Consider the following 13,005-nt stretch of genomic DNA (forward strand, 5'->3'; position numbering starts at 1 on the left):
ACGGAACTCCATAGATGTAACAACCAGTCGCCACACCCAACATGCACACTTATGCCCTCAACACTCAGTTCCCCCTTGCTTAGCACCCCATGTACCTCCCCACACAGGTAAGACGCCTGCCGGCATTTTTGTGGTAATAGGAAGAAACCAGGGATTGAATCACCAGTGTATATAGCAGGGCAAGGTCACACAGTTTACCCCCATTAGTCTCCCCCCCATAGGCACAGTAACTCTGTACCGAGACCACCATTGGATCCAATCTCGCTTGGTCACCGCACCGCACACACCGCCCCTAAGCACTTGCTGTGACATCACCATCTCACCAAATTGAGACATGTTGCAATTATGGATGCACGCTACTCACAATCTGACCTACTATTGATACAGTAATGTAATTAAGATTGCGTAAGACAACTGTTCTTGCATGTGAAATGTTCTTTGTTAAACAAAATGTGAATAAGGGAATTTAAATCCCCCCAAAATGCGTTTATAAAATGCATGTTCTGCTAATGCATTTTAGGATTGTAGAGGTCTTTAACAAGTTATAAATCTTTGTTTGCAAGGCTAAAAAGATTCCATGAAGGCAAAGACTGTACATAAAATATATTAAGTATTTTAAGCAGCATTGAGTTATTAGACAGATACGTCTTAGCATGACAGTGACATAGAGGACTGTGTGCAGCAGGTACTAACCTATGTACATGTGCTTGATTTGCTTCAGAAGATGGGTTATCTGTTACGTTTTCACCACAGGTAGTTGCAGGTGGTATGATTTTTAGCACCTTCAGACCTTGGTTATTTTAAGTGAATAGTCATGGTTTGGACAAGTTCTGCATTGAGTGTACACTGTTATTAGTAGATATTTTTTAATACTCCGGTGTATTTCTTATAAGGGTTTTACTCTCGCCAAACAGTGTTGTTACAGAGTAAACTCACTCCATAGACTAAACAGTGTTAACAGTACCCACTTTTTAACTCATAAATACACTATATTTCTCAATGTAGGATCATTCGTGGGTTTGATACATGTAAAGACTTGTAAAGACTGTCTGTAGTAGGGCATTTATTATGTAACAGGGTTTGAGTATCTGAAGTAACTTAGTTTTCCCTTAATAGTTGTATACAGATTGAAAACCGTGTGCAGAATAGGTTAGCCTTTCATCTGGGTTTTATAATCGACATGAACTTGGCTGCCCATGAAGTGTATGGTATAGGGTCAATGTGGCACATAACACAAGCTTGCAAGTTATATGTATGATAGCAGTAATGATGCTTCATATTATTCAAAGCCATTTTGTGCTTACTTTCATAGCTCTCGTGCTGTAACCATATAGAGCAATGTGAACAAAAGAAGCTTGGATGATATCATTTCTTTTCAAAGCTCCCGCCCATTGGGAGCAGACTTTGTGTTTGCTCCCATATGGCAGGAGATTCAAAAATGCTCCCGCACAGCAGGAGCAAACACAGTTTTCCCAGCCCAAACAGGTGCAGGCAGGGAAATCGCTGTGTCTCTAGGGTGGGCTCCCAAGGCATAGCATGTGGAGCCATAGAAGGGTCAGGAAGGGGGGCCATGATGACCCCTCCCTTAATTAAAGAAATCAGACCAAGGGGTGGGTTCCCTGGGGCCTTTGAAGACTCAGAGATGGAGGCTGTGAGGACCCCCTTCCCTTCTCTATACATTTCAAACCCGGGGATGGGCTCCCTGGGGCATTAATGGCTCAGGGGGAGGGCCTCACCACCCTGCCTCTTTATTCATTAACTCGTCCCAGGGATGGTGTTTCTGGGGTCTCTGAAAACTGAAGGAGTAGGCCCCCCCTCCACTTTTATTGCATATATCAGCCCCAGGGTTGGGCTCTCCAGAGCCTATAATTGTACAATGCGGCCTGGCTTCCATTTAGTTTTTTTGCTTTTTCCGATTCTGCAGAAATCCTTTGGAATCATGGCAATTTTTTCTGATTTAGTTTTTGGGCCCTGGGGAAGAGGGGAGGGGTCTGGGTTCTCTCCATAGGGCCTATGGGGTCAGGGATTTCTTACCCTGCTCCTTTGTGTTATTTTTTTCTTACATTTGCAGGATGGGTGATTAAGTCTCCAAGTACATTTTTCTCATGTTGCTGTCAGCCACTCAGAACTCTTTTTGATGGCCAAAGGGAGGTACAGTGCCCTTGGCCAGTCAGAACACTCTGTTTTTAAATTGGCACCCTTGTGAGAGCCTTTCAATACTCTCGCAGACCCAACCGTCCAGATATCTATATTTTTTTACACGTAATTTCTCAAAAAATACTGAACGGATTTACACCAAATCACAATAAGCACAATCTGTGTACTAAGGTCTAGCTTCCTGCCAAATTTTGTGTAATATTGTTCAGCAGTTTTTGCCGTAGAAGTCTATTGAAAATACATGGGGATTATGGGTTTTGGGGTCTCCCCTTTTTTTCTCGGCCCCCCCTTGACAGATCACGCAGAAAACTTTTCATGCACAAACTAGCCAAAAAGTAGGACCTAATTGGAACATTTTATGGCGATACATCAAACAGGGCCAACGTTATTAGAAAACACAAAAAACTATTTTCCGATAGAACAACTGACCAAACTATAACTACCCAGTTGCGACCGCCACTGGGTAATACATATCTAGCATTGTTTGTATTTTTTTTTTCATACAATAGAAGAATGGTAGAGCAACAAGCACTGTGGAATGCAGGAAGCAATTTAAACGGACAGTTGAGAAAGAAAATATGTTTCTCATGAAGATGGGTATCTGATAGGTTTTCAGGGTTTTTGAGGAACATGAGGATAAGCTTGTCATAGATAGTGGTGGTAGAGGTGGGTGGATAAACACAGGTGGTTAGCCTTTATATTCATTGATGGACGATGCTATTGCTGTTATGATAGATGTGCACGTTTCCCACCGTTTTCTCTGTATTTTCTAATCTGAGATTCAATGGTATAAATAGACATCTTATGTCCAGGGGAGTAGCTTCAATGGGTGCAGCAGGTGCAGTGTCACCAGGGTCCAGAAGCCTGAGGGGCCCACTGAAACCCGATTATTGCAGTATTGTATTATTAATTAAAACATCAGTTATGTGGCACCCTGACATTTCCTTCCTTGCACTAGGGACCATGACACAGTGGCAAAAAGCAACCAACAAAAACTGTCATTGCTGATCAACACTAAGGTCTGCTTCTAATGGACCGCTTTAAGGGGCTGGCAGTATCCTAGCAAAGATGCAGTGGGTCATGGTGCAAGCAAGGAACATGGCCCCTTTCATTGTTATTAGGGTAGTAAACTACAGTAAATTATATGGGGTAAATGCGCATTCCCAATCTCTGCTCTCCAGTGCACTGCACCTTCTGTACCAATGATAGCTATGCCCCTGGATGGTGCGTGCACAGGCTTCTGTTCTGTTATTAATTTGCATTAAAAGAAGTGGTTTTAGAGTTAGGCTTTACTAAACTATGAAAAAGCATGACCTTTGGAAAAACGTACCTTTCGGCGGGTGACGATTGTCGATACAGAACGTGCAAAAAGTGATGGAAGCACGCAAATAACGGTGGCCAGTAAAATGACCAGCCAGATGTATGGCTTTGCGAAGGCATTGATGTTGATGTTGACACCTAGGGATAAATCACACAGCAGAACATCAGGGACACAGTGGCCAAGGGATGATGCCAAAGTCTACTTGGAATGATGACAAAGTGCACTTAGATTGACCCAAACATGTTCTGTTCATGTCACCCAACCCATAATTTCCCTTCTCCACCCAAACTGAGGCTGGGCTGTACAAAAATGAGGTATATGTTAGGTATGTGTAAGATAGTGTCAGGCATAGCGCTTACTCTGCGACTGACCCTACACCAACCCCTTTTACCTTTTAACTGTGCCAATTATTTGGTTAAATTGAATTTATGTAGTTCTTACCTTCAAATGTGAGCTTATTTGGACTCGATGTAGGAAGTTGAACCAGATATGAAAACAGAAAATAGAACACAAGAGAGGCGATGACAGCCACAGCCGAAAAGGCATTCCAGTAGGAGATGTTCATGGAGATCTGGGGAGCAAAAAGTGATTAGTACTATTTAAATATAGTGAACGCCTACACATATTTTACTGTTCTTTCTACCATTTAACAGTAAAGGCTGGGTTGATGCTCTTTTCTCCGAACAACAGAGACTGGTCATAACTGGAAAAAGTGGTTGGCAGGTATGTTAGGTAGAGTTAAGTAAAAAACTCAATGCAAAATCAAACGAGGAACTTAAGAGCCAGTAGTGAGGCAGTGCTTAATTTGTGCCGGTGTTTGCTGGTACTTGGCACCCGCATTTAATTCATAACACTGCTACTTTTATATTACAGTCCACCACATTGTGGCCAGCCTTCCCTTTTTCCAGCAGAACACATGAATTTAGCATCTTAATATACACTAAAACATAATAGTAGCATATCCAGGCCATTGGTACTAGCATTTTGCACCACTGGCAGAGGCAGTAGTCTGTACAAGCTGCAGTGCATCCTAAGCGATGCATTGGGCCCTGGCACTTATAGTTTTACAAATTAAGCGCTGTAGAGAAGTGCAGTTGCACAGCTGTTTGCAGGTTAAAGATGGGTTTCACTGGCAGAGGAACAAATGGGTCCGAATAATTGAACAACAAAGAGTAGGGTAGAGCTGGCAATCTACGCTAAGTTGCACAGCTACATCTCCATTTGGATTACAGTACTGGAACAGGTGACAAAGCTCTGGGGCTCTGGACATGTATATTCCAGAATAAAAAATTCAGAGGAAGCGGCACGTCATTGCTACATGTATGCCCCACTGTTAAATGAGCAGAGAAGATGCAGGTCACCAATGGATTACATTTGTGGTGTAGTCTTTGAGGCCCACTTTTACAAATGCAGGGGCACCTGCAGATTCCCTAAGCTGGACTGGCACTGTGGCACATATGCTCCTGTGTTAGAAAAGCAGAGCAAGATGCCGTGCAAAGATAGTGTGGAATGGATGTATGTCCCAGTATTCAACTCAATTTAAACAAGCTTTATTCGGTTAAATGAAATACAACCATAAAAGCAACCTAAAAGTGTTTACATATCTTCATATTGTCCCAGTATTCACAAGCTGCAGGTCACTGCTGAAGGGCACTAACAGAGCTGTATATATGTGACAGTAGTAGAAAAGCAGAGATTTCTGCAAATCCCGCGGAGTTGCTTTGGCAGTGTGCCACTGGATTCGAGCTAGCCTGGCTGATGAGGGGGGTGATACCCAGAAACCAGTCCCAGGATGCTTGTATCCGGCCCAGGAGGGAGGACCTGGCCTGACAGTTCGGGCTGGACTGTTCTTTTGGGGAGCAGAGTCAAGACTGATGTGCATATGGCTGGGTCTGAACTGGAATGGCATGGCAAGCACAAAAACAATGGATCTATTCAGCAATCCTTCCATCAAATGTTTTTTAACTTTTTTAAAGTGGCAATTTCAGAATTGAGACTTAGATTCTGACTTTACCATTAAAGGGGAGGCATTAACTTACAATTTATTTGAGTTTAACCACCATATCTCTATTTGCTCCCAGTCAAGCGTTATCACTTAATAAAATCAATAAGGTAACTCAGTGTTAGTCAATGGGAGGGATAGGCCTTACAACAGTGAAAAACAACTTTGGGAGTTTCCCACTACCAGGACATGTAATACTATTTAAATTCAGGCTTACTTTGGGAAGGAAGTTTAAGTTTGTAAAAAGACCCACTAGTAGCATTACATTTACAAACCCTGGATACATGTAGTATCTTTTACTAGAGACTGTTGCAATTAGGTGTATAGCAATTTTGCAATATTTTAGAGAGAGAGAGAGCGCACAAGCAATTCGGCACTTGTTAGCAGTGGTAAAGTGACAATCCTAAAGCCAACAAAAATTAATTCAGCATTCCAGGAGGAGTGAAGGCAAACAGTTTGGGGATAAGACAACGTCAACGATGTCAGGTCTAACACAGTAGGAGCCATCACAGAGGTACATGCAAGTTTTAAACAAGAAGAGGTAACTGCAGGTCACTGTAGAGTTACATTGGCAGCATAAGACACAGAATTAGAAATGCAGAGGAAGCTGCAGGTCACCACTCATTTACATTGGCATAGTCTCATGTACATCTTAGTATAAAAAAAGTTAAAGAAACTGAAGGTCACCACTGAGTTGCAGAAGCATTGTGTCATGTATGTGCCTGTACCATAAATGGAGAGTGAGCTGCATGTCACAGTAGAGTTACATTGGCAGTGCTACAAGTATGTTCTAGAATTAAATAAGCAGTGCAAAGGCAGTAAAACCTACCATTTTAAATAAATCTCCCTTAAAGTAAGCCAAACGATTTGGGGGGAGCGTAAACATAGAGCGTCTGGTAAAAAAAAGATTGTATTACCGGTTAGACAGGCCCCCAAATTAACGAGTGAGTCCCTGAACATCATCCCTACATATAACAGGTTTCACCCACGTATGGAGAACGGAGAGTTGCAAGAGGAAGTAGAAAATATCCTACAGGCTCCAGAAATGCCGGACAGAGTAGAAAGGACATCTATGGACTTGGCACAGGGGGGCCAGGGTTGTCCCAGAAAGGTAATTACACCACCACAGACATCACTAATCAATAATTAAGCTATGATTATCGGAGAAGAGCATGATGTAGTAAAAGCTGACAATACTGCCTATATCCCTCAATCGTACTCACATTTAATGTGCAGTTTATTACAAGCACTATCTGAGGAGATGAGAGGAAGATTCCTAGAATCTGAGAGCAATCAAGCTGATATTAAAACCTCATGTGAGAAACTTGAAGTCAAATTGGACTCACTCGCTGCTCGGAACACTGCAGTCAAATTGACTGTAGCTGAATTAGTATGCCAGACGGATGATAATGCAAAGCTTATAGCTGTAGTGAAAGAGAAAGGGCTAGAAATGCAAGACAAACTCGAGTCACTAGAGAACTCACAAAGAAGAAATAACATCCGCTTGCTTAAGGTCCCTGAAGGGTTGGAGGGGAGTAACCTGAAATAATTTGTAGTGAAGTTAATAAAACAGGCATCTCGCATTGATTGTTCAGAGGAGGCACTTATGACTGACATACAAAGAGTACATAGAGACGCTTTCAGACTCAACCCCAATAAAACGAGACCTAGGAAAATCTTAGTACATTTCTTAACATAGAGCTTAAAAGAGGAAATTCTTAATAAAGCTCTCAAATAAATTCCTTATGTGCAGAAGATGTAGCGTTTCAAATACGGTCAGATATCTTCGCAATCACAGCTTCTAAACAATGGGAGTTGGGGAAATTACTTGAACCTTTTGAAAAAATGGGAGCTACAGCACAATTAAAATTTCCGGCATCATTGAAGGTAATGCATAACAACAAAATGCAGATTTTCAAACGGGTGGAAGACGCTGAGAACTTTTTACAGTCAATATCGGGAGATCATGAGAGAACAGGAATAAGAAAATAATTGCTTAAAAAAAACAAAAAACAATATATATAAATTATATATATATAGAATTTAAAAAAATTGTTTATGAAAGAAAATTCTGATCAGCCTATAAGTCACATTGAGGTCCTGACCTGAGGGGGTCCCTTTGGCCTAGGTAGAGGCCATGGTAGGAGAAAGGGGGGGTTCTCCAGGGGAGGGATCACAAAGGGGGTGTAAGGGAGGAGAGCACAGGGTGGGGAGCATAGAGGAAAAACAAAAAAAATGTCCAAATCGCCAGAATAGTATGAATAGCACAGTGATGATAACCGAGAGATGACTTGTCCATTAGGGAATCAGGATTTTAGATTAAAGGTGCTTTCTTGGAACTTAAACGGCCTAAGAACAAGTTACAGAATGCAAATGATCTTTCAATACCTGAGAGACACTCGGGAGCAGATTCTTATACTACAAGAGACCCATTTGCTAGAAAATGAGTTACAATCACTATGTAAATCCAGGAAGTGGATTCAAGATGTGGTATGTACAACTCAATCACTATCATCTAAGGGGTGGCAATAATTACTAAAAAAACCTCAGCTATTTCTAGAGGCCAATACGGTGGATAAGATGGAGAGATGGGCTGTAGCCAAAATCAAATGTCATATGTTCAAGCTTACAGTTGCAGGCTATTATGGCCCAAACACAGACGACACGGCTCCTTTTAAGAACCTACCGTCGGAGTTACCAAACTATACAGACCCGCTAGTATTAGCTGGGAATTTCAACATAGTTCTTGACCATGTATTAGATAAATCACACACACGCCGATCGGTTCAAAATTTTAAAGTACGAGCATTAAATAAGAATGCGATGAAACAGCTAGCATGGTATGATGTTTGGAGGACAAAAATGGGTAATAAGAGAGGGTATACCTTTCATAACAAAAAATACGAACATAAGTCCAGATTAGACTATTTTTTGCTAAATACAGTTTTAAGTAAACAACAAGGAGGGACTTAAAAAGGACAATATTTATGGGGGTCCAGTGTACGAGTCCTATAAACCTGTAACTAAATGATGTACAAAGTTCCCCAGGGAGTAATGTTAGTATGGCTGAGCAGTCTCTCTCTCTCTCTCAATGGATGTGTGCAAAAGCGTCAGGGAAAAGGGATCCCTTGTCGGAACTAAGGATGCCTCACACAACTCACTAGTTTGATGACTGCTGTCATACTGCCAGATGGTTGTCTTGTCTCATCATCGGCTTCCTGCTCCAACGTGAAGCCGGCGCTGCAATGCCTGACGGGTAGCACAAAGTGATACACTTTTGTGGAGTTCTTTTGTTCCTGGCCGTTGATTGAGTGCGTGTGAGGGGCCTAAGTAGTGAAGTAGTGAGCGTGAAAAAGTGTGTTTAAAAAAGGTTAGTATAGTCTACTAAGATACTTTTATTCGTGTAGCTAACTACCTTGTTAAAATGGTGAAGGGAGGGGTACCGGGACTCAAAAACTATGGAGATTGGTCTCGTTCAACCCTCGCCTATGGTTTGGTCAACATGTTTCATGCCCTATCGGCAATTCTTCAGGACCTAAGTTGTGCTCATAAACTCATGGTGTGCCCGGGGCGGGCTAGGAAGTGTGTAATATACAACCTGAGGGGTCAGAGACCAAGGCAGGTAGGTGTCCTGCGTAGGAGATCAACCCTGAAAAGAGGAAAATAACCATGTAAATATTCTCCGCAGACGCATACATACTGTACTTATGTAGGTCAATGCTGTATATAAAGAAAGAAAAGGCCCCTAAACCAAAGCGTAGATTATCGCCCAGTGGGGTCATGTGAATGGGCCGTGAGAGAGAGAGAGAGGTTCTAAACACCTTTCAATGCTTATAAAAAGCCAAATGTATCCACATTAGGTGACTAACCAATATTCTGTTACTCGTGCGTATGTCAGATTCAATTGGTTAATTATGTGAGGAAAGAGGAGCCACGTGAGCTACTTAGGCCCCTCACACGCACTCAATCAACGGCCAGGAACAAAAGAACTCCACAAAAGTGTAGCACTTTGTGCTACCCGTCAGGCATTGCAGCGCCGGCTTGACGTTGGAGCAGGAAGCCGATGATGAGACAAGACAACCATCTGGCAGTATGACAGCAGTCATCAAACTAGTGAGTTGTGTGAGGCATCCTTAGTTCCGACAAGGGATCCCTTTTCCCTGATGCTTTTGCACACATCCATTGAGATAGAGAGAGAGACTGCTCAGCCATACTAACATTACTCCCTGGGGAACTTTGTACATCATTTAGTTACAAATACAGTTTTAAAACAATGGGTTCCAGATGTTAAACATGTGGGAGAGCACCTGTCTGACCATTCAGCAGTAGTATTAACACTCAAGGTCCCAATGAGACCGACCTCCAGGAGATGGACACTAGAGCATGCCATTCTATCGGCGGAAAGTACAATTGAGAAGCTAATTTTGGAATCAGAGCTCTTTTTTCAAACGAACCTAGGCACTGCCCGATACAAGTGATTTGGAATGCGTATAAAGGTTTTTTAAGGGGTCTAATAAGCTCTATAAAATCCAATAGATATAAAAAGTATAAAGCAGAAGTAGAGGAAATAGAAAGAGAAATACAGGAAATAGAGCATGGCCTTATCTCACTGCAGTGCAATTCATTGAATGTAAACATCTCAGCAAGGCTAGAGTTTCTTAAATCAGACCTAGCGACTGTTTTAGAGATGAGGCTGAAAAAGAAATTGCAAGCTAGTAAATGAGCTAATTTTGAATATGGGGAGAGCTGCGGGAAGCTTCTGACATGGAAGACTAAACAAGATCTGGCAAGAAGCACCATTAAGGAATTAAACTCAGATACTCTGGGAGGTGTACTTAAGACCCCGAATGACATTGAATAGGCCTTTCAGTTACATTTTGAGAAAGTATACCATGAAGACTTAGTTGTCCAAGAAGCAGAAATAAGAAATTGGCTGGGCCAGACACCTTTAAATAGAATCACTGACGAAAAGTCTCGAAATATGAATATGCTGATTTCGAAGGCCGAGTTCAGGAAGGCTATAGTAGAGAGTACATCTGGGAAAGCCGCAGGTCCTGATGGACTCCCTGCGGAGCTATATAAGGTTTTAAAAGAAGTTCTTATTCCTGTTATGTCTTTACTATTTTCATACATCTTCGAAGAAGGGGGAGGTATCCCATCCTCTTGGAATGAAGCAACAGTAGCGCTAATTCTTAAACCTGCCAAACCACCACGCTCATGTGATTCATATCAGCCTATCTCTCTGCTCAATATGGATTACAAGATCCTTATGAAAATATTGGCAGAGAGATTGAATGGAGTGGCTGAGGATCTATTACGTGGAGATCAGAAGGGGTTTGTTAGAGGGAGGGGAATGAGAGACCTTACTTATATCTTAATGGAACAATAGATGTAGTGACACTACAGAAAATCCCCCTGGACATAATAACCATAGATGCCACGAAGGCGTTTGAGTAAACTGGGCCTATTTAGAATACATATTAAAAGAGAGCAACCTAGGAAAAAAACTCTGCAGATCAATCTCTCTGATTTATAAGGCTCCTACAGCCAGAATCTTGGTAAACGGCAATTTATCTAACCCAGTTAAAATCCAGAGAGGCACTCGCCAGGGCTGCTTGCTATCTCCTATGCTTTTCAACCTATACATTAAGCCGTTGGCTGAAAAGTTTAGAACAAATCCAAGCATATCCTCTTTTAAGTTCAGAGAATGGCAGAGGAAGGTGGCATTATATGCCGACGATCTCATGATATTTACGAGTAATTTAAATACCGCAATTCCGCTAATATACAAAGAAGCACAGAAGTTTGGGCAGATTTCCGGATATTAAATAAACATAGAAAAAACTGAATGCATGGCTTGGAACTTGGAACCCTGCGACTATCAAACAAAAAAACAATAAAATATTTAGGAATATTTATCACTCAAGAATTTGATAAGATTACATTCAAAATCTCCATAAAATTGGGAAAGAATTACATAATTCCATAGCAGATTGGGCCTATTTACCTCTGACCCTGATCGGTAGAGTCAACTTAACAAAAATGATGCTGTTGCCCCAAAAAATCTTTTTACTACAAAATATTCCATTGGCATTTAATGAGAAAACCTTGAAAACTATCCAGTCAAAACTAAATACCTTTATTTGGGCTTCGAAATGAACTCGAATTTAGTGGAAGAAGCTACGCAGGAAAAAAAATAAAGGAGGGTTATGCCTCCCGGATTTAGTTTTATATGCAAGGGTATTCTCACTGAGGGCAGGTAGAATGCTCATGGACTTACCATACGGCTCGGATATTGGTGTAATGTTTAAGGAGGTGCTTCTGGATGTAGAGAGAGGAAGACAGGTTTTCTTATATAAATATGGAGACCCAAGATATTTTTTTTAAAGTTTGCCTAAAAATATTACATAGTTTAGTGAGCACTTGGGCCAAGATTAAGAAAACTCTAAAATTTTGTTATTTCAGCGCTCTCGCTACCATCTGGAATGCACCAGGATCTCCAGGATGGACTAAGGATGTTTTATCAACTCCTCTAGTTAAGGCAGGAATTCTGCGATGGGGTCAATTGGCACCGGAAGGAATTTTGCTATCCTGGGATGAGATCAACGTACTTATCGACAAAGGACTATCTAAATTTAATTATTGGAAAACGAAAAGCTGGCATCAAACTGTTGGGATGGATGTGGGCATGTCCAACGATCTGGAAACTACAATATCGAAGATCGTAAAAAAAAAGAGGTGTCGACTCTGTACTGGCTTCCTCTTGACCTAGAAGAGGCTGAATTCAAACTACCAACGGAGTTGTGGGGAGAGAACTTGCCTGGCTGCAACCTCGAAGATATATGGCAAGTATCTCATGACATTCTACACACAACAGTGCAACCTGCAAATTAAAAAAAAAAATCATATCTTTTGTTTTCACAGGGTGTATTGGACTCCTCTTACGCTTTCAAAATTTACGAACAGTCCAGCACCAAAGTGCCCAAAATGGTCCCAAACCAGTGCGGACGATGTCCATATGGGGCATATGTATATAAATCCCCGTTTGCGATTCTCAAATAGCGTTTTTTTGAGAATCGCTATTTGAGAATTGCAAAGTGGGATGTATGTAAAAAATTGCAATTTTTTTGAGATTTCTTAGTATTCCTTAATTGCGATTAGCAAATTGCGAAATCGCAATTAAGAAATAATTTCCCATTCATTCCTATGGGCCAGGAGGCCCATAGGAATGAATGTGAAGCCATTCTCAATTTGCGATTCGCAATTTGAGAATCGCAAATTGAGAATAATTTCAAGGGTGCCAGGGTGTCATAAGGACACCCTGATGCACCCCTGAAATGAACATGTGTGCGCCATATGGCACCATCACAAATGGCAAAAAGTGCATTTGTGAAAGAAATCGTAAATTACCACCAACTTGAAGTTGGTGGTAATTTGCGATTTCTTAAGGAGAAATCGCAAAAATTGAATGCTTGTTACACAGCATTTAAGGAATCGCAATTTGCAATTCCTTAAATGCTTAGGC

At 41.4% G+C, this 13,005-nt stretch overlaps 1 protein-coding gene across 4 annotated transcripts in view; it reads right to left on the bottom strand.

Moving 5' to 3' along the window:
* The window catches only part of LOC144781481 (phospholipid-transporting ATPase IC-like), a 1,874,327-nt gene that overhangs the window by 38,880 nt on the left and 1,822,442 nt on the right, over positions 1-13,005 (bottom strand). For all 4 annotated transcript variants that reach the window (XM_078660356.1, XM_078660353.1, XM_078660355.1 and 1 more), the window contains 2 exons: positions 3,920-4,049; positions 3,488-3,615 (listed from right to left, as the gene is read on the bottom strand). In XM_078660356.1, coding sequence (XP_078516482.1) covers positions 3,488-3,615; positions 3,920-4,049 — 258 coding nt within the window. The remainder of the gene's footprint in view (positions 1-3,487; positions 3,616-3,919; positions 4,050-13,005) is intronic.

This window comes from Lissotriton helveticus, chromosome 9 (assembly GCF_964261635.1).
Source record: "Lissotriton helveticus chromosome 9, aLisHel1.1, whole genome shotgun sequence".
Classification (NCBI taxonomy): domain Eukaryota; kingdom Metazoa; phylum Chordata; class Amphibia; order Caudata; family Salamandridae; genus Lissotriton; species Lissotriton helveticus.